This window comes from Primulina eburnea, chromosome 10 (assembly GCF_022965805.1).
Source record: "Primulina eburnea isolate SZY01 chromosome 10, ASM2296580v1, whole genome shotgun sequence".
Lineage (NCBI taxonomy): Eukaryota > Viridiplantae > Streptophyta > Magnoliopsida > Lamiales > Gesneriaceae > Primulina > Primulina eburnea.
This window is the reverse complement of record NC_133110.1, coordinates 37,163,542-37,186,505: the sequence shown is the minus strand read 5'-3', so window position 1 is coordinate 37,186,505 and position 22,964 is coordinate 37,163,542. Positions and strand designations below refer to the sequence as shown.

The 22,964-nt window shown below is 35.5% G+C and overlaps 2 protein-coding genes across 10 annotated transcripts; one reads left to right on the top strand and one right to left on the bottom strand.

The window, feature by feature from the left end:
• The first annotated feature begins 75 nt into the window (after window positions 1-75).
• On the top strand, window positions 76-14,649 carry LOC140803453 (protein POST-ILLUMINATION CHLOROPHYLL FLUORESCENCE INCREASE, chloroplastic-like). 9 transcript variants are annotated; one of them, XR_012111884.1, is made up of 9 exons: window positions 76-436; window positions 512-557; window positions 656-785; window positions 887-954; window positions 1,034-1,117; window positions 1,334-1,445; window positions 1,523-1,635; window positions 1,721-1,807; window positions 4,262-14,649. XR_012111884.1 is itself a non-coding variant. In XM_073159339.1 (9 exons), exons 1-5 carry the CDS (start codon window positions 358-360, stop codon window positions 1,611-1,613), a joined length of 480 nt encoding a protein of 159 aa, XP_073015440.1. In that variant the 5' UTR covers window positions 76-357; the 3' UTR covers window positions 1,614-1,635; window positions 1,721-1,807; window positions 4,262-13,121; window positions 14,054-14,081; window positions 14,174-14,649. The 9 variants fall into 9 exon arrangements, 7 of the variants coding, with proteins under 7 accessions (XP_073015440.1, XP_073015438.1, XP_073015437.1 ...); XM_073159339.1 differs by lacking the exons at window positions 512-557; window positions 1,034-1,117 and having other exon boundaries at window positions 4,262-13,121; window positions 14,054-14,081; window positions 14,174-14,649; XR_012111883.1 differs by having other exon boundaries at window positions 76-557.
• A 1,627-nt stretch (window positions 14,650-16,276) lies between these two features.
• Window positions 16,277-17,854, bottom strand: LOC140802912 (uncharacterized). Its single transcript, XM_073158524.1, has 3 exons — window positions 17,637-17,854; window positions 16,588-17,401; window positions 16,277-16,543 (listed from the first exon to the last, which is right to left on the bottom strand). The coding sequence occupies exons 1-3, from the start codon at window positions 17,852-17,854 to the stop codon at window positions 16,277-16,279; spliced, it is 1,299 nt and encodes a 432-aa protein (XP_073014625.1).
• Window positions 17,855-22,964: the final 5,110 nt, after the last annotated feature.

Below are 22,964 nucleotides of genomic sequence, written 5' to 3'. Positions count from 1 at the left end.
TTTATGTTGTAATATCATGAATATTTAATATATTAGTCACATATATTCAGGACACACCCAACGTGTGTGCTACGGTTACTAGTAATAATAAGGCGGTAGGAGGTTTTGTGGGGTTGAATTGGGGATTTTGCATGTAGCTGGTGAAAGGCTGGTGATGTAAAAGTCAACATTTTTGGGGATTTTTTTTGGGTTCACACAAGATATATGCAATTCACGCCTTTTGTCCATTTCTGTTTGCTTAGAGATATCTGGGAGTGCCAAGTTTGTGTTGTCTGGTTGCGTGTATATCTCTATAAACCTCATCTTATTTATCTAAAACCTCACTTCCCGAACATCTATCTGTGCATTGCCTGATAAATGGCTGCGACAGCTGCTACTAGTGCTTCTCTGTTTAATTCTTCCAAGCAAATTGTATCAACCTCTAGTACTTCTTCAGGTATCCTTCTTTTGAAATAATAACGATTTCTATGTAATCTTGATTCGTAATTTTAATTGCTTGGGTTGGAATTAGATCAAGATCTTAGTGAATGGGATTCATGGAAATGTATCGATTACAAGTGAGTTGGACTGTTGTTTTTTAATTTAAAAAAACCTTCATATTCAGGGAGTGCTTATCGTGAACATCTAACTTTATCTAATGCAAATGTTCTTGTAGCCACTAGTTTTTGGTGGAGTTCTTTGCCATTAAATTATCCAATTAAAAGAAGATTAACTAAGATTAGAGGGGAAGCAGCTGCTGTTGCTGCGGCTCTAGTTGCAGATGCTCCCGTTGCTGAATTTAAAGAGTAAGTTTTGAGTTTTGTTCAATTCTTTATCTGCCATTTGTGTCCGTGAAGTCTGATGGTATAGTTTCTTGAATGCTGTTTTATACTTATGTGCTTCCTAGATGGGCCGACTTTGATCTAGGAAGAGCTCCAGTCTACTGGAAAACCATGAACGGCCTCCCCCTACGCCGTATGTGAAATGTTGTTGCTTTCAACTTGATTTCCTCTATATTCTGTTCATGTGTATGATTTCTTTAGAAAATTAACAGGGAGAAAGACTAAAGCTATTCTATAATCCTACGGCACACACACTTGCTCCCAACGAAGACTACATAATTGCTTTAATTTTAACGGTAATCTATCACGCTCCATCCAAATTTGGTTCAATAGACTTTATTACATGTCAACTGAATCAATTTTGTTGAAATACAAATTCACTTATTGATGTCTTATGTGCCCGTATACATACGCTTGTGCATGCTGCAACTATTTTCACTCAATTGTTTATCTTGAATTGTGCTGTACGTTTGCACTTTTGGCGGCGTTCTGCTAATTGATACATTCTGTAGGAGGGTTCAATCACCCCATCATGTGTGACAGTGAGCCACGAGTAATGCTCCAGAAAGTAAGGAAAAGCCGATCCTCCTTTCTACACCATCCAAATATGCCTCTCAGAGCATGGTATACCCCTTGCACAAATTCATTCTAGTTTATAGATTGCCCTGTATTTCATCCCCTTAACATTCTCTATTTCTCAGCATTAAGTTTAATATTTTCATTTACCAACGAAGTCGACTGTCCCGGTCCCTACAAGCTACAATTTCAAGTGCCAAAGCCTTGGCGGAATAGACCAACTTACTTTTTCACCGAGGTACAAACCAGTCTGCATCTTGTTTAGCGCGTATTTCCCTGCATTACCAACTATTTCCTCTTAAACATTTAATTTTCGGATGCAGGGTCTAGCCAAGGAGCTGAGTAAAGAAGGTGCATGTGACAAAGCAATATTTCTTGATACTATGATCGGTAACTTAACTGTGGAAGGAGTAAGTTCTTTTATTCTTCTCTACTTTATATCACATTGATGGGTGATATAAATACCCAAACTGGCGTTTTTGGTTCTGTATCAGTCGCTTAAGTTTTACATGCATGCTGAAGATTAACTCCACTGCCCCATTGCCAAATGCAATATGAACTTTTTGTTGTCCATGAAATCGAGAGGGTGATTTAGAATGTCTAGAAGATGTGCAAATGGTTTTTGTTTTGTCATGTATCCCAAAGATACAAGCATAAAAAGCCTGAGAATAATCTTTTGTCACGGATACAGGGTGACCGCTGCAGTCTTGATTTTGTACCTAGATGTACTGATCCAAGTGTTGGATCCGGGTTTTTTACGTGCCCAAACACAACGGAAGTTTAATATTTTTATTTTATTTTGAAAAACAAAATAATATTTGGACACTCGTATAGTTTTCGTAATCAAACATAGGGCGTTAGAATTTTATACCTTTGGTGAACGATTCGCACGGCTCCAACTATTCCGGAATTAGCGGAGATAGCTCTTGATGAATTCCCTACGAACTTTCTTCAAGGACTCCTTTCTTCTAATCAGGTTCACGACTAGATGATTTGTTCCTCTTCTAATTCGCACTAGAAAAATTAGAAGAAGTTTCTCGTTGGAGATTTAAAATTTGAGAGAGACTCGAATCTCTTTTCTTGAAAAATGGCAAAACCAATTTTGAGGAATTTTGGATGTGATTTTCGTGAATCACATTTTGGAATGAGAATGGAGGCTAGGTTTTCTTTTCTTTTTATTTCTTTAAAAACAAAAACCTTAACCTAAATTCCATAATTAACATTAATGGACTTGATTAATTAATTGGACTAGTACAACTAGTTTAATTAATTAATCAAAGTCTATTAATAACTTTAATTATTTAGTATGTTGGACTTGTACTCCTACAAGCCCATTAAACATACTCACACTATATTTAATTTAATATTTAATATACTCAACTTTTGAGTTTAATAAATTAAATCAATTATAAATTCAACATTTGAATTTAATATTTAAATTATAAATTCAACTCCTTGAATTTATCACATCCAAAATTTAATATTTAATAAACCCAACTTTTGAGTTTAATAAATTAAATTATCAAATTTTATAAATTCAACTCCTTGAATTTATTCTCTCCAAATTTCATAAATTCAACTTCTTGAATTTAATATATCATTAATTCAATTCCTTGAATTTATTTTCTCAAAATTTAATTATCATAAATTCAACTCCTTGAATTTACTATATCATAATATAAATTCAACTCCTTGAATTTATTCTCTCAAAATTTAATTATCATAAATTCAACTCTTTGAATTTACTATATATCATAAATTCAACTCCTTGAATTTATTCTCTCTAACGGAAACAAACGATCCACTGCTTGTGTGACCCTTAATAGTTCAGGGATACAGCTAGCCGTGGGTTCACAACTATTTGTGATTCAGGACATAATCCTTTATTCGGGCTTACCCTAGTTAGCCCCATTCTTTTCATCAATACCTTGATCAAGAATGTCAGAACTCATTTCTGATTGCACCCATCGGATCATGGTAAGAGCGTCTAGTAGCTTCGCCCCATGATCCCCTAGGTATCACTGATAGTGTCTGCAAGAACCAGTCGATTATGATTAACGTACAGTACGGTCCCTTTATTTCATATATCCCGATCGAATCTGCAACCATTGGTTCATCGAGGGTTGCATATTAATTCGATAACTATGTGATAACTATGGTAGTGGCATCGCGTGTACTATTTGGAGAACTCTTTCTCCAACGTACATCTCGTACTCTGGCCAGAGATTCCATGCACTATTATTTCATCAGATCACATAGGATATCCACACCCGTAAGTGAGCGGTGAATCCCCGACTACAATGCACTGGCTTCTATATGTGTCGCAACTGTACCCAACCTCGCCACCTGATGACTCTCCTGGAGCCGGTAAATGAGTCAAAGCACAGCCCTAGCATATAGAGCCTCAGTGTTGTCCCGGGTCGTAAGGACTAATGGTGTACAATCATAACCACGGACTTATCCTCCCGATGAATGATAACCACTTGGAAAGTCCGAGGGAGGGTTGTTCGGTATAATCATCATATGACTACCCATCTGTATGTTTGGACATCTCTATGCCCTTACCTAAGAAACGCAATACACAACATCACATATGCTAGTCTCGAGCTCAAGCGGCCTTTATCCCTGTTTTAGGCGGCTGAATCGACTAGGAACGAATTTTGAATATGCAGTATTTACAAATTAGTTGCAACATCGAAGTACGATTCATTTGTATTAAAGCATAATCAAGAACTTTATCTATACTGTTTGCATGGGTATACAGATAAAGTATGACAAGCCCATAAAAAAGTTAAATTATATTAAAATAAAGATTGTTATTTCACTTGAGTCAATAAATTCCCTAGCCAAACGTTGACTTGCAGGGCATCTACTCTAACACCAAGCTCGCCTCTTTTCAACCCACTGGCCAATGTGGACGATGGTTCTTGCCCTCCTTATGTAGATTCGGAGGATCAGCCACAATGCATTGGATTCCACTCATATACCATGCGCTTTTGCTGCGCAAGTAATTCTTGAAGGCCTGTGTATAGAACACATCGAAATTGGTTTGATAGTATCCGTATATAATACATGTAACTTCTGTTGGTTAGGCTGTGCTTGCATTTAAAGCAATTGGGGATCAAATAACGGCCGTAATCAGATTGTTAATTATCTTTGCAACTGCATATTGCATCTCCTTAAGTGAATATAAGGTTGGTGATTGCTCAATTATTCGGAGGGTATTTCACGGTTCCTTGGGGTTATGAATTTGTTGAATTTAAATTAGGGCATGGTCCGATGTCGTGGAAAGGCCAGAACGGGCGTTGTGAAATGAGAATGGCAGTTACTGCGACAAATTCCAGACTAAAACTGTGGGGACCCGGGCTCTAACTCAATTCTTTTGGGATTAATTGGATCTTTGCTCGAAAATGTGGGTCAAAATTTTGCTTTTAATATTAATTCAAATGTGTGATTAAACATAATCTATTTCCATATTAATTAACCACATAATGTACATACAACTCTGTTTAGTACAAACATTCACTAGTGTTCAAATACCAACTACAAACATAAGTAGAACAAGTCTAGTAAGAAAACACTAGAAATCTTCAACGCCCGAGATCTCCACGCTATCATCAATCTCTCATCTAACTCGAGACCCAGATCCTGCCCCACCTGTTGCCATGCACACATACAGACACGACAACAGCCGGATAACTCCGATGAGAATAAATCCCAGTATAAACATGGTAAGCATGTATATAAATAATCTAAATCATAAAACATGCTATCATGAACATATTCAAAAGTAATAGATTTCATAATCTATGAAATCTACTCAAAATAAGCATGCAACTCAATTCAGATAAACATGCAATTTAAATCAAATCATATAAACATGCTATCATCACTGAAAGCAATAAACATGGGTTTCATAGTCTATGAAACCACATCTCTAAACACATGCAGTTCTAGTCAAATCATGTCTAGACTCGACTCAACTATAACTCTAGGGATCCCGATGTGAATAAGACGTCACTGTCTGTCACCTACCCTCCCAATCGGGGTGACGTACGTCTTATTCCTAGACTTCGGTCATATCTGTATCGAATAATCTACAATAGGAGGGTGTCTGCTCCTATGTAACGATACCCCGAACGTCTAGAAGTCTGACTATCTGTCAAACTTTTCTATCTCAAATGCAATGTATAACAATCTGTAAACAACGCATGTTCATTTCAAAAGATTTGAATATCAAGTCTATAAACAAATCATAATCATATCAGAAGCTAAACAATAATCAAGTATGTGATTTTATTGGGAAACTCAAATGAGATCTAATTTGAGTTATATCTTCCCAGATATCACATGAATTATACCTTTGTCGTCTTCGTCTGACGAAGACGAAGTCCTGTATTCAAATCTGTCCATCTCTAATCTGAAATGACAACATCGAATACGCTGTATCAGTGAATAACTCAATACACAATCTGTTCTGATCAATACTCAATTCAGTATACAATCTGATCAATGTCTGAACAAGATACAATCTGAGTCATTTCGATAATATCACAATCTAATCGAAATCATATCTGAATCTGATCAATCTAACTCAACTGAGATTTCGACGGCATAATAATACAATCTGAATAACCCCGTCAATCTGAACATCACAATTATAATTCTAGAACTCATAATCAGTGTCAATACAATTCATACTCTGAATACTAACACAAGTCTGATATAGAATCTCAGTCAATATCTTTCGAAAATCATAACAATCACAGAAATAGTCTATTCTGAAATCTGACTTCGATTATACAATATCTACGGTAGCATAAACTCCATATGTGAATCATATTCAATTCTAACAACATCATATTTTCAAAACATCTCAAAACGTAACAAAACTTACGTTCTTGTATAGCTCGTAGCTAGAGGAACTCAGAACTGAAGTCGAATTTGAATTCTGATACACGAATTCTTCGAAATCACGAATTCTAGGCTTGAAGAATTTCCTCCTTCATTTTCCTTTTTCTGATTTCGTTGCTGAGGAAGAGAAATCGGTTGACACCTTATATATATCTTGCATGTTAATAGACAAGTGTCCTTATTTTTCAAACCACACGTATGACCGCGGGTGCGGTAGTGCCAGGAGCGCGGGTGCGCTCATGCTTCGGCACTATCTTCATTTTCTGAATTTTGACGACCGCGGGTGCGCTATGTACAAGATCGCGGGTGCGGTGTCTTCACCGCGGGTGCGCTCTGGCTAGCACCGCAGGTGCGGTGATGTTTCGGAATTTCTTGCCAACTTACTGTCCATGCACCGCGGGTGCGGTGATGTCTAGCACCGCGGGTGCGGTGCTGCATTTTCCAGAATTTCTTATTTTTCCATCCTGGCAACACTTTATACTCTTGTCTTATCATTTCTTATAATTTCTGGGCATTACATTTCTCCCCCTCTTAGACTTGAGTTCGTCCTCGAACTCATAACAATCAATTCAGAGATATCAGAAGAAATGCATGACAGAGTTTAAACCAAAACTCCTATATCTGATTCCAGTCTGGAATAAGAATTCACCAAGTATAGTATCATAATACTTCTCCAATTCTTCTGACAGAATCAATCTTGCCATGTTGGTTATACAACATCCGTATAAACCACTCCATAGTCTATAATGATTCAATACAGCCAACTATCATTAAATCTGTTGCTCTCGATCTAGGACATATTCAATCCTCGACCTCAAATACCAATCATCATCATCCGATGTTGGTTTATGACATCTGTTCTTTCTGAACTAACTTCATCTTTCTTCGAATTTTCTTCAAAAGAAATCTGTAGTATTCACTGTATACTGCCTTATCTATAACTATCTCATTACCACTCTGGTAGGCTGATAGGTATTGTCATGCAGTGATATAAGTCATATCAACTAGTGCTAACATCCAGCACTAAAGCTGTACCAAAGTCTTCTAATATCTAGATAACCCATTCTGACGGTCTGTCACTCTGTAAAACCATCTACGAGAGAGTTTATGATCTATTCTGTCACGAATACAAACTCCAGCAAAATCACAATCTGACATAATCTACTGTGGCATTCTAATCTTTCTGACCACTTCTCTGACATCAATCTGTGTCATTTGGTCATGTTTGTACGTTATCTGGTACAAACCAATAGATATAGATTGACCAATCTGTCAATCATAATCATATCATATCAAAATCTGGAAAGTATTGCAATGATCTTATTACGAACTTCATCGAAATCTACTCCCCAATTCTAGTCTGAAATGTACAGATTCTTTAATAAATCTTTTGATCTCTATCTTTTTTTCTTTTCTGTTAGCAATTCAAACATATCAGTACAATTTCTGCCAACCTTTCAATACAATTTCTGCTATAACCGATTTAATCTGTCAACTATCTGTTCGAATATCATACATTCACAGTCATCAGAATGAAAACTGAATCCACTACGGTACATTTCTGACCCTATCTTTGATTTCAGATCCGAGCTACTGACATAAACAATCAGTTAATAACATAAAAAAAAGAAAATATACCTACCTGGTATTCGGCTCTGACTGTCGATATCAATTCTGTTATACAATTCTGAAACATTCTGATATCACAAAATAATCAAGCTCGTACAAAACACAGAATCACATATCTGTTACTCCGTTTTGATTATCAAAATACCGTGCTGACCATTCTGATCACGTTTCTGAACTGCTGAAGTTCTAGAATTCATTTCTGATACAAGCTGGACTGTATATACTCTCAATAGTTCATCAAATCTGTATCAATACTGATTCAGAATAACAATAATCTATACTAATCTAGTAAATATATAGGATTGTAAATTCTAACAATACTATCGATTCTGACAAATCAATCATATCTTCATGCCATTCTGATCCACTGCTATATATCATCTGCAAAAATATAATATGCTCCTCCCAAACAATACAATCTGTATAAAATACTGATCCAGAAGCAATTATTCTCAAGCAGTTCAAACACAATCATATCAGATAATCTGTCAACTCATATAATATCAATCTCTGACAATTCTGACATTTCTGACTTCCTGGTCTTTCTGATATCGGTATCTGATCAGTCACTGATCACAATATCAACTGTCTCAAAATCAATCAGTATACTAACATCAGATATCATCTATTCTGAATACACTCTGTTTCAAACAAAATACATATCTGAACAATTTCTGTATACACGAATCATAATTCTCAGAATATTTAATATAATCTTTCAAATATTCTTTCAGTTCATTTTATATCATTCTGTACACTCAATATCATTCTGTACTGAATTCTAAAACAACAATCAGTATCTGATCTGAATTCAATTCTGGAATCTATCTTTCTGATATCAAGCAAATCTAATATCTTATCTAGGCAAACATCAGCCAACTCATACATCATTGGCAAATCTGCCAATTCTAGGCTCGATTTCAGTGGATCTACTGAATACATAAGGATGCAATCTGCTCCTTTCTGTACTAATCGAGTCATATATAATACAGATATTAAAGGAATTCCAAATCTAGAATCCTTACTAGGGTATCTCCACTGATCAGTCTTTCCTGGTCTGAATCTTACCATTTCTGGAACAATTCTACAATATATCTGTACTTGTTTAGCATATACATATCAATAATGCGTTCAAATCAGAAAACACAAGTACATCATAATTTATCTCTATCTCTATTTCATTCTCATCTTACTGTAGTATACCATATATACAGAAATCTCTGATATCACCATTTCCTCAACAAGCTAGGAAATCAATACTACAGTACAACTAGACCCAAATCAGATACAACATATCTCCATGCTACTCCATCAGATATACTCATATGAAATGCATTAGTATATATCAATACATATGCAATAGAATCATAAAGAATAGTACCTGTCACTATATCTGGGTCTGTTCCACAATCAGTGTCATCAGATGATTCTGTTCCCTAAAATCTTCGGGAATCTCTTTGAGGACAAACTCTCGCAAAGTGTCCCGACTGTTTACAGACATTGCATCTACTAAGTACTCCTTGGCAGTGTTCTGTGGAATGTCTTCCTCCGCAAGTTCTGCAGTATACTCCAGTATAACTCGGACTGGAAACACTGGAGCTAGATGAACTACTCTGTCCACCTCCTAACTTCTTAAACTGTTTCTTTTCGATCTTCAATGGTTCTTTCTTTTTACCACTGTTGCTGCCAATCTCAACTCTGGAAGGCAGTTGTTGTGGATTCGATGCTGGAAAATCATACGATGCTCCCTGTTGTCCTATCAGAACCGTTTCTGCTCTTTTGGCTCTGTTCAATGTATCAGCAAAACTACTCGATTGCTTCACATTTACCAATGTACGTATCTCAGGATTCTATCCCTGAATGAACTGGCTAGACATCGCATCATCATTCCTAGCCACAAGAGGGGCAAAACGTAATAAGGTGAAGAACTGTGCCAAATACTCATCAATACTCATCTGACCCTGTCTCGAGTTAGTAAACTCTGCACTTCTGTCCTGTCTGTATGATGTAGGGAAGAATCTTCTATAAAATTTAAATTTAAAGATCTTCCACGATATTACTGAACAACTCTGTTCTAAAGCTCCTTTGGTTAGTAACCACCATCTTCTTGCAGTCTCTTGCAATTGGTTCTCAATCAGGTTAACTCTACACTCATCTGTGAGACCAAGAAATTCAAATACCATTTCTATCTCCTCAAGCCAATTCTCACAATCTGATGATGTCTCAGTTCCCTTCAGAATCGGCGGTTGAAACGACTGAAACCTCTTCATCTGTGTTTCTATCTGATTCTCTGATATATCTATCTGTTCAGTCGAAGTATTGCCCTTTTCTGAAATTCTCCGAGGCGGTATATCTGAATATCAAACCGGTTAGTACACAGTCTATACAATCTGTCTCAGCCCTCCTCTGATCATATACCTCTGATCGAGACTCAGTTCTGATTCAGGCTTAACAATTACATGCAGTAATCAACTCCGATACAACCAACATGTAATAGAGAAAACAGTAAATCATGCTAGCACCCATAATGTAATTCAACATTATAATAAATCTCATGCTAGCAATAATATGCAAGGAAGAAAGTTCAATCTACCCCGCTCATTCTCTACTATCTCAGTCTAAAAGATCTATCAGTTCTGACTATCTCAATCTAGAGGATCTATCGCTCTGATACCACCTGTTGTGGGGACCCGGGCTCTAACTCAATTCTTTTGGGATTAATTGGATCTTTGCTCGAAAATGTGGGTCAAAATTTTGCTTTTAATATTAATTCAAATGTGTGATTAAACATAATCTATTTCCATATTAATTAACCACATAATGTACATACAACTCTGTTTAGTACAAACATTCACTAGTGTTCAAATACCAACTACAAACATAAGTAGAACAAGTCTAGTAAGAAAACACTAGAAATCTTCAACGCCCGAGATCTCCACGCTATCATCAATCTCTCATCTAACTCGAGACCCAGATCCTGCCCCACCTGTTGCCATGCACACATACAGACACGACAACAGCCGGATAACTCCGATGAGAATAAATCCCAGTATAAACATGGTAAGCATGTATATAAATAATCTAAATCATAAAACATGCTATCATGAACATATTCAAAAGTAATAGATTTCATAATCTATGAAATCTACTCAAAATAAGCATGCAACTCAATTCAGATAAACATGCAATTTAAATCAAATCATATAAACATGCTATCATCACTGAAAGCAATAAACATGGGTTTCATAGTCTATGAAACCACATCTCTAAACACATGCAGTTCTAGTCAAATCATGTCTAGACTCGACTCAACTATAACTCTAGGGATCCCGGTGTGAATAAGACGTCACTGTCTGTCACCTACCCTCCCAATCGGGGTGACGTACGTCTTATTCCTAGACTTCGGTCATATCTGTATCGAATAATCTACAATAGGAGGGTGTCTGCTCCTATGTAACGATACCCCGAACGTCTAGAAGTCTGACTATCTGTCAAACTTTTCTATCTCAAATGCAATGTATAACAATCTGTAAACAACGCATGTTCATTTCAAAAGATTTGAATATCAAGTCTATAAACAAATCATAATCATATCATAAGCTAAACAATAATCAAGTATGTGATTTTATTGGGAAACTCAAATGAGATCTAATTTGAGTTATATCTTCCCAGATATCACATGAATTATACCTTTGTCGTCTCTGTCTGACGAAGACGAAGTCCTGTATTCAAATCTGTCCATCTCTAATCTGAAATGACAACATCGAATACGCTGTATCAGTGAATAACTCAATACACAATCTGTTCTGATCAATACTCAATTCAGTATACAATCTGATCAATGTCTGAACAAGATACAATCTGAGTCATATCGATAATATCACAATCTAATCGAAATCATATCTGAATCTGATCAATCTAACTCAACTGAGATTTCGACGGCATAATAATACAATCTGAATAACCCCGTCAATCTGAACATCACAATTATAATTCTAGAACTCATAATCAGTGTCAATACAATTCATACTCTGAATACTAACACAAGTCTGATATAGAATCTCAGTCAATATCTTTCGAAAATCATAACAATCACAGAAATAGTCTATTATGAAATCTGACTTCGATTATACAATATCTACGGTAGCATAAACTCCATATCTGAATCATATTCAATTCTAACAACATCATATTTTCAAAACATCTCAAAACGTAACAAAACTTACGTCCTTGTATAGCTCGTAGCTAGAGGAACTCAGAACTGAAGTCGAATTTGAATTCTGATACACGAATTCTTCGAAATCACGAATTCTAGGCTTGAAGAATTTCCTCCTTCATTTTCCTTTTTCTGATTTCGTTGCTGAGGAAGAGAAATCGGTTGACACCTTATATATATCTTGCATGTTAATAGACAAGTGTCCTTATTTTTCAAACCACACGTATGACCGCGGGTGCGGTAGTGCCAGGAGCGCGGGTGCGCTCATGCTTCGGCACTATCTTCATTTTCTGAATTTTGACGACCGCGGGTGCGCTATGTACAAGACCGCGGGTGCGGTGTCTTCACCGCGGGTGCGCTCTGGCTAGCACCGCGGGTGCGGTGATGTTTCGGAATTTCTTGCCAACTTACTGTCCATGCACCGCGGGTGCGGTGATGTCTAGCACCGCGGGTGCGGTGCTGCATTTTCCAGAATTTCTTATTTTTCCATCCTGGCAACACTTTATACTCTTGTCTTATCATTTCTTATAATTTCTGGGCATTACAAAAACAGTTGTGTAACTATAACTTCATTTTTTCGGAATTTCGACGATTTCGTGGTTGTCGTGGAATGAAAGGCAATTTTGTGGCCGTGGTTGAACATTTATGCAACTTTTTCAAATTTTCAATTAATATTTTACAAATTATAGAATTATTTATATTTTTATTGTAAAAGTACGGGTAAATTCTCGGTTTAGTCCCAAATCTTAAGTGTTTTTCTCGGTTTAGTCTCAAATCTTCCTATTAATTTACTTCATCGGTCTTTCCGTCAATTTGGAGTTTAAATTAACGGAAGAAAATACGTTTCTGCATTGAACAAAAAACCCAAATCAGTTCACCAGCCCTAATCGATCCTTTTTCTTCCAAGCAAGTCCATAGCTGCCTGCTGCAACAAATCCTCCTCTTCGCACCGACACTCATCATATGTTCTTTCTTCGGTACTTGTTCAATTTCAGGTCGACTTTCCAGTATTTTGAGTGCCTATTCATGCGTAAAACAAGAACTAGTTTCTTCCTGAAAGAGAATTACAACATTGTGCGAAATTGTTTAAAGACAAGTACATTGACGATTTCTGTTACTTCCTGACCTTCATTCTGTTGTGTATATGTTCTTTTATGAAATATGAATGATGACTGTCATTTGGTAAGTACATTTACCGACATCTGAGAACTCCTTTCCTGCTCCTAAATTGCCGTAATCTTTACATGACTAATATTTTACTTTGGCTTCTGAAAATTTAATTTTGTCATTCATGTGATTATTTATAGTTGGCTGCGTCCTGAAGAGGAAAGTGGTAACTCGTGAAAGTAGACACCTAAGAAAGTTTCTCTCTCCTCAAGTTGTTTGTGTATCCATTTTCTAGCACTATGAGATCGATTTATATTTCATCGATTTATATTTCAGTGTGTGCTATCTGGATGTTAGCTTCAATTATATTTCAAGATTTATCATATGGTTGAGTCATAAACTCTTTGGTGTATTTTTTTGTTCATGTATATTTTGAACTTGTTTATAAACTTTTAATTTTTCATGATGTAGAGCTTAAAGCATATTTTATTGCATCTGTATACTTTACATGCAACATTTTACATGCTGATATCAGCATATAGTTTAAGACTTATTGCGGGAGCCTTTTGTCGGTGATGATACAGAAAGAGTAGATGTGCCTCTCGGTTTCATAACATCAGTTTTATGCTCATCCCTGTGAGAATTGAGGATTTTTATTATTTATCTTATACCCCAACACCCAAGAAAGATGATACCTGAAGCTAGTAGATTATTTATATCTAATGCATTTATCCTGGTTTTATATCTCATATTTTTCATAATATCATGTTTTTTTTACCTATCATTTCAGGAGATCATTGAAGAAAGCTAACAAAATGGTGGTGCACCCTTTAATTTCAAGTGCTGTTTTTTTGTAATCATACTTGTTTATAAAACAATGAAAATTGCTTTGTATTTTTGTGTATTGTAGGGGAAAACAGATGTTGTCTTCGTTGAACGTAAACCTGGTGTATACGAGACATGGGAAGAAGCACATAGTCAAGTCAACAAATTTAGTGGGGCTTCTCATAAATCATTATGGAGTAGGGATGAAGCATCAAAAGCTTTTCATACATACCTAGAGAAACAAAATTCATCTGCTTCATTTATGTCTGACGAAGAAAGTTTGTGTGCAACTTTTAGCACCACTCCAAACAGAAGTACTGACGCTGAAAAATTATTAAAAGTGAAAGATTTTCTTTTAGATTTAGAAAATGAGAACCGCAATCATTTATTGAAGGTTGCAGGGTTAGCGGAAGAGATTAAACAACTAGTACAATCTCTAGAAATTAGTGGCGAATATTAAATATCCTTGTGTATCTTTAACTTGGATTTGTAGTGTTCGTTCGTTGATTCAAGACTATGTATGATTTTGGTGTATTGGTAAAAAATTATGAACTTCTTTCACTAGTCTTTTTTTTTTTATTTCAGTGTTTGTCTATTTTAAGAGGGTGGCTGTTTGTCCATTTCTAAAATACATGTCATGATATATTTTTTTTTATCATTTTCTTGCTCTTGAAATATGCCAACACCCTGAAATCCTCCTCCCTGGATGGATCGCAAGGAATCACGAAGGATAAATCAAAAATTCGAAACTAGACGTCTCAACGTTAGATCATTCATAACTACTTGCATCAAATGATGAAGTTTCACTCGGTCACATTAAAACAGAGCTTGGCCTCATCCCAAGGGCTATTGATCTCAAATTTATACTCCCGAATCCTAATAAGCCAGTAGGGCAACAAGATTAACAAAAACCAGTACATTGAACAATAAAATAAAGAGCAACCGATGCAACCGAGCAACAAAAAACAATGTTACCACCATCAACGTTACCGTGAAACACAGGTGCAATCGAAAAGAGAATTTATTTATGCAGTAGGTTACCAACGGAGCGAACAAAAAGACTTGCAAGGATAATAGTACGATAGCAAAAACATGAAGACTTGATGGAAGCCGAGAAGCGCCGAAAAAGTAGACAAAACAATAATTTAACAACTATTTTCTGAAGCACCGAAAAAGTAGACTTCAATTTCCATCCATGACTAAATAAAAATTCATACAGTAGAAAACAAAACTTTCAACATCATTTCACATCCATGACTAATTCAAGTCGAACAAGTTTCTTGAAGCACCGAAACAGGAGAAAACAAAGAAATTCAATTCCTAAACAAAATAAAATCTTCTCGACAGAATATCACGTCCCACAAATTCATTTCTTCTTGAAAGATTCCTGAGAAGAGTTAGACTTGACCCCATGAATTCGTGACGAAGATGATGACTGACCAACTCTAGCTGCCTCGAACACATGTTGAAGCTCGTAGTCGTGACACTATTGTGAAGCTGACACCATCTTTCAGAAAAGCAGGTGTATGAATGTTCACTGATTGGTTAATCTATAACAATACAAATAAAATAATTATATCACATCAACCATTTCATTTAAGAATATATTGAACTCGTACAAATAACATTAAATCAAAGAGTTTAAAAAAACTTACATCTATCGAAGATATTGAGCATGAACTCCCTTCAATATTAACCCCAACTTGTCGTGCTCTTTTCACCTGCATGTAAGTACATACAACAACATATTTGTTAAAATAGGAAAAAAATGCAATAAAAATAAGTTTTCATTTTCAGAACTTGTAGTTTCTCTTTTCTTGTTGCAACCAAATTATTATTGGGTAAAATAGCGTTTTGTTGTGTCATGGGCTCTTTTTGGAATGCTTCTTGGTGTTGGACATCTTTATTCCGGTTACAAGTCCTTTTGTTATGTCTTGATCCACCGCATTGTTTGCATTTGGTAAATTTTTTTACACCTCTCAACTTATTTTCAGAAGGGGGTGGTTCATCTGGTTCTCTTCTTTGTAATTTTGCAGGCCTTCCAACTTTTTGTATGTAAACTGGGGGCAGTGGTGGCACCAAATCACATGGGGGCCACAAGTCTGGCCCATTGAAAAGCATTATTTGTGATGCATAACATCTTCTATATGTCTCTACCAAGTAATAAGGATGGACATATGCTTCTGGATCATCTCTTTTGCCCCAAATGGCGCATACAACTGTGCTTGCAAGGTATGCGTGTCAAGTCATAATTCCTACAACTGCAAGACCTGTTGAACAAGTCAACCGAATGCTGATCACGTCTATCATCTGATCTCGTTATCTGGTAGTTCATTTCATCTGACTTCATGGGAGAATACGTAATAGCTTCATCATATATCTTTGCAAGCACATCTTTGATCTTTGAACAAATTCGACCGTTCCATTTGTTAGCCCTCTCTCTGTTTTTTGAAATCTGCCCATCAAAAGATTTCGTATCATCTCATACATCTCAATTACTGGCTTCTCCCTGACATCTATAATGAAGCTCTTAAAACTTTCACACATGTTGTTCAACAAGATGTCTGATTTAGGAGTGGTGCTGAAATACGCCTTAGACCACTGGTTTTCGGGTTTTTTCGCCAGCCATTCATATACCTTTGCATCGATGTCTTTCAACTCAGCCATGTGCAATTGAAACTCCTCAATTCTTGTCGCTTTTCCCGCAGCCCAAAAGACAATCTTAACCGCTACACTCTTGAATCCATCACGTTTCATATTGCTTTCTAAGTGTCTCACACAAAATCTATGTTCAGCATCAGGAAACAAAGATTCAAGTGCAGGAATCAAACCTTTTTGCTTATCTGACATAAATGTCCAAGTATGCGGATCATTGCCAACACCAATGTCTTCATCTAGGAGCTGAAGAAACCATGTCCAACTATCTTTTGTTTCACGCTCAACCATTACATAACATATTGGAAAAATGTTATTATTCGGATCTAGCCCCACGGCCGATAACAATTGCCCACCATGTTCTACCTTTAAGAAGCATCCATCAACACCAATGACATGCCGACAAGCATTCTTAAACCCTTGTTTGCAAGCTGAAAAACAAACATAAAATCTCTGAAATCTTGGACCTTTGTCATCCTCTGTCAACTTCAAAACTACAGTAGCACCAGCGTCGGATCTTTTCAATTCAGCACAATACTTCCTTATTTTCCGAAACTGCTCATCGACAGAACCTTGCACTAATTTCAGCGCCTTTCTCTTAGCGATGTAGGCGGTCTTCCTTAAAAAATTTGACTGAAGAATGGTAGAAATCTCTTCCCTAAACTTCAATGTCCCAATTTAGGATTTGTGCTGAATTTTTTGGCAAACTTCTTTCCCAACCACGTTGAGTTGACACACTTGTTTTTAAAATCACGAACACAATGACTGTGACATCCATCAAAATTTCTGACTTGCCAACAACTATCATTAGTCATCTTCGCAACATGGATCATCCAACAACATTTATCATCATGCACTTTGCCCACAATCGGATGTTATCATTTTTTACAAACTTCACCGGTCTTCCTTCTCTAATGCAGTGACTTTCAATGGTGAATTTTGCTTCTTTTTTTGAGCTAAATACTAAACCAAGCTTCAACTCTTGATTTTCAAAATCTTTTTTTGGGTCAAACAACAAATAATTTTTAACTTCATCCTCATCAGAATCATGAAGACTGGTCAAACCGTCACTATCTGCACAAATATCCACTTCACTGTCATACTCATGCATTTTACAAAGTAGATTATTTGTATTTTCTCTTTCAGGGACAACACTTTTTCCTTTCATAGATTCTATATCATGGACAACAACTACATCAACTAACTCATTATTTTCTACAAAATCATACTCATTGTTATCAAAATTATCAACATTTTCATCTCCATCTTCGTCATTCTTACCATCTAAGTGTTCAATATATATTCCAACCTCATAATTAATTGGAATATACTTTCTAATATTCAACACACCCGAATCATTTTCCAAATATCCGCCTTCACAAATTGTAGTTCCAACTTTGTGCCAAAATCTAAAAAGAATTTTTATCTTCAAATCCAAGCTCTTCCATAAATCCCTACATTTCAATCATTCCCAGCTTATCAAGATCGACGGAATCAAAATATTCAAAACTCTCACCGATGTATTCATCGTGTTTCTCAAGAGATTTGAATCTTCCATTATAATACATTTTAATTGTAAAGTGATCCGGTTCCCCAATTAATCCTAAATAACGAAAACAAAAATTACATTAAATTACCGAGAAAATTTATCAAAAAAATAAAAAGCGTGACAGTTACAAAAATAATCCATTACCATAATTTGGAGTGCTCTTTCTTGAGGAATTACTCCGTCTAGCCATTAGGTATCAACTCAGTCACCTTAATCACATATGGAATAACAGTCAAGAATTTATCAATTGTAGGCAATTAAAAATTAAATGCAAACTACGTTAAGAATTGTCCAGAATTCTCCTATAATTAAGAAAAAAAACATCATTGAAAAAGCCGAAGGAAAGAACACAAATGTCATTGTAGACAATTTAAAATAAAAGAACAAACAATGGGCGTGACTGTATGAAACGTGCAGTGGTGCGTGGAATTGCAGTGAAATATAAATCTTGAAATATAATTGAAGCTAACATCCAGATAGCACACACTGAAATATACTTTAAACAATTTCGCACAATGTTGTAATTCTCTTTCAGGAAGAAACTAGTTCTTGTTTTTCGCATGAATAGGCACTCAAAATACTGGAAAGTCGACCTGAAATTGAACAAGTACCGAAGAAAGAACAGATGATTACCTCGAGAGTGTGTCGGTGCGAAGAGGAAGATAGTTGTTGCAGCAGGCAACTATGGACTTGCTTGGAAGAGAAGGGATCGATTAGGGCTGGTGAACTGATTTGGGTTTTTTGTTCAAGGCAGAAACTCCGTTAATTTATACTCCAAATTGACGAAAAGACCGATGGGTAAATTAATGGGAAGATTTGGGACTAAATTGGGTCGAAAATTGATTTAGGACTAAACCGAGAAACACACTTAAGATTTGAGACTAAACCGAGAATTTACCCTAAAAGTACTCTGAGTAAATAACCGCGACCGTTTCGTGAAATGTCAATGGAACTGGAAAGCAGCCTCCGCGACAACGACGAACCACATTCAATCCACTAGCCTTTAAATATACTATAAATACCATGATGTCTGTTTTTCAACGTAAGATTATAACCCGAGACAACGCAAAAACTACGTAATAGAATGCACTTTAATCTGTTTATCGTCTCCATTAAGAATCATCAGGTGGTGAGATTAAGTGTAGTTTCGAAATATGTATAAGCAAATGTGTTGTAGTTGAGGATTCGTCGCTCGTCTATAGGTGAAGATATCTTATGTAATTTGATAAGTTCATAGTGCAAAGAATCTCTGGTCAGAGCAAGACATGCGCTTTTGGTAAATGTGTTTTCTTAATTGCACATACGATGTCACTATTTTTACTTAAAGACATATCACATCGTAATCGAATTCATTTGCAAATTTCGATATAGCAATGGTTGTAGATTAAACCGAGATATATCAGTTGAAGGCACTATACTGAACACTAACAATAACTTAAGATTCTTGCAAACACTACAAGTGATGCCTAAGAGATCTTGGGGCAATTCTATTAGACGTTTTTACCATGATTCGATTGGTGCAATCAAACTTAAGTCCTGACATTCTTGATCAATGTGTTGATGAAAAGAATGAAGCTAATTAGAGTAAACTTGAAGAATCATATGAAGTTGTTAACCCATGACTAGTTATATATCTGAACCATTGAGGTTCACACAAGTATCGGATTTTTAGTTCCCGTTGAGATATTCAAATTCAAGAAGTTGAATTTGACGACTGTAGTTTGATGGAGATCAAACATATTGCTTATAAACTGCAGATTAAGTGAGGAGAGTGGAAATGTCTATTTTAGTGAAGAAGGTCACAAGCTCAAAGCTGCCAAAAATAGATCAGTTAAAATTTTGATCTTCGAAATTTTCTATTTTTATTATATGAACAAGATTTGTGCTCTCATTACATCAACGTCGTCTGATCGTCGATCGGGATTATAACAACTTCACAATTATTTATTTGATAAATTAAGAATCTACTAATTGAATAATAATGTTAGCAGTGATTATGACTATATGTACATGATTCTCATGCATTATTCTAGAATTATCTTGAATTGATTAAAAATTAATTAAAAAATTAAATAATGATTATTTAATTTTACATATATGTCTATGCAGTTTATGTAGTTTTGATATAATTCTCATGCATATATGTAGTTTTGATATCCTGCACACCTACCGTTCACACCTTTGTGAGCACCGATGAGGTGTCACTCACTCATTGGATGTGATGAAATATAGAAAAATTGCGCATCCAATGGGTGAGTGACACCTCATCGTGCTAACAAAGGTGTACACGGTAGGTGTGCAGGATATCAAAATTGTATATTAGTTTTGATATCCTGCACACCTACCGTGCACACCTTTGTGAGCACCGATGAGGTGTCACTCACTCATTGGATGTGATGAAATATAGAAAAATTGCGCATCCAATGGGTGAGTGACACCTCATCGGTGCTCACAAAGGTGTACACGGTATATGTATTATGTATATGTATATCTGTGTGCGTCATCACCGTCATCTTATTTCCCACTGATCTTGTTTTTCTTTTCTCGTACACCGTACCCTTCTTGTGAATCCCCTAGCTTTCTATTTCTTCATTTCATCACAATTTTCGAATCTTTGACAGCTGATTGTGGCCGCGCCGACAGCTGAAAATTCAAAGTAAATACATTTTCGGAAAAAAAACCTATAGCAAGAGCTACGTTTTGATACCCATAATGAAGGGTTTATTGAAACTTTTCGACGAATTGCTGCCCCTCTCATCGCCGAAATCACTGTCCCCGTCACTCAAAATCCAAAATTGATTGATTTATTTTGTTCTTAATATTGTAAACTTTCTTTTGATACCAAAATTTTGCAGAAAGCTCGCAATTCGGTTTTCTATGCGGTTTCGGTTGTCTTCTCCGACGACTTTGTCGCATGTTGCCGACAATCCTAGTATTTAGGTTCGATTTCCAGCCTTGGTTCGGTGAGTTGGAGATATAATCTAGCGAACCTTCAATTTATCGTTGAGCTAATAATGCGATAATTTAATAAAATTATAATGGTTTGATAATTATTAGAATTTATCGCAATAATTCGAGTTAATAAGATAATGAAATTCGAATATTGTGAATTTTTTTTTATAAAATTCAAAGTTTGGGAAATTAGAAAAGTCAGTCACTTGAATATTAGGTTAGCGCAATTTAAAGCTAAAAAATAATATTTTACGACAAACTAAAATAGAAATGATTGATTCTAGACATTTTAATCGAATATTGGAATTTAAAATTTTAACGTTCATAAATAGTTGAAATAAGAATTTTAGTTAATTTAAACGGTTGTGAAATTTTTATATGATAATAAGACCATTTACATTAATATTCAAATGATTTGTCTAATTTTGCATGTCTAGGATTTTCTTGAGAATTTAAATTATTGGCAAATTGGTTGAGGTATGTAGAGATCAATTATTTTTCACTATGTCTAACAGAGATATATGATGATCTTGTATGTGATGTATTTGCTATTTGTTGACTTGTGTGAAATCATATGATGATTAGCATATTATCAGTTGATAATTGATGTGAAAAATAAAATAAAATAAAATGTTTTACTCGTCCACATATTTTTATTTTAGTCAAACACATCAATACAACTGAACATATCATATTGAGCATGTTTGTTATCGAGATCCAGTTATATTGTGGTTGAGATTCGTTGTATATATGATATGATTTTGTGTCATGAAGATGTTTGGCCACCTTAATTCGGCCCGACTTAAGTAGTTGCTAGCTTCGAGGTTGGCCCATATCCAGGGCACGATCCGCTGAGTCGTGGACCAACTCAAACATCTTATCTATGATTGTTCCTATAGATCATTTGACTCTCGAAATCCTAATACATTGAGAGTGCCTCAACTGTATTTAGCTATTGCGTAGTGTTGTCGTCCATCGGATACTATATATATATTTGGAGGATTGTGTTATGCTATTATCGAGCCATGTCGGCTCTATGATTTTTTTTTTTTTTGTATATGTTGTGGTTGTGTCTAGCTGGCACTTGTTTATATTTTTATGTTTATTGAGGATATATGTTGTTTATTTTGAACATTTGATTTTCTGACATGTCCTATTCATGAGAAGATTAATTTTTTATAAGCTCAAACGCAAATTTTTAACTCTTTTTTCCGTTGCTTACTGATTAATCATGATTACATGATAATAAATCGTGATTATGATAATGAACCCTCACAATATGTATATACATATGTGTGTGTATTATCAAGAATTGACTTTGCACGATATATGCAACATGAGAATTTTAATTAATTAATGAAAATAAAATTTTAATAGGATTCGGATTATGAATCCTAATATAAGCGAGATTCCTCATGTAATCAGGACTCCAAGCTTACATATATTTCATTGAGAATCATTTGAAATAACACATGTTTCACGGCCAAAAAATTTAATTTTCTATTGTGGACATAATTAAACAATCAATTGGAATATCCATTCATTGGAAATTACAAGAATTGTATTATATGCGCTTAAAAACGGAATAGTCGGAGCTGACATTAAATACGCAAAAGTAGACAGATCTAAATACTCTAAGAATGTTTTAAATCATACAACGTTCAAGAAAACGTTTTAAATTTCAAAACTAAACTTTTTAAAGTTCAGCTGCAACTTATAT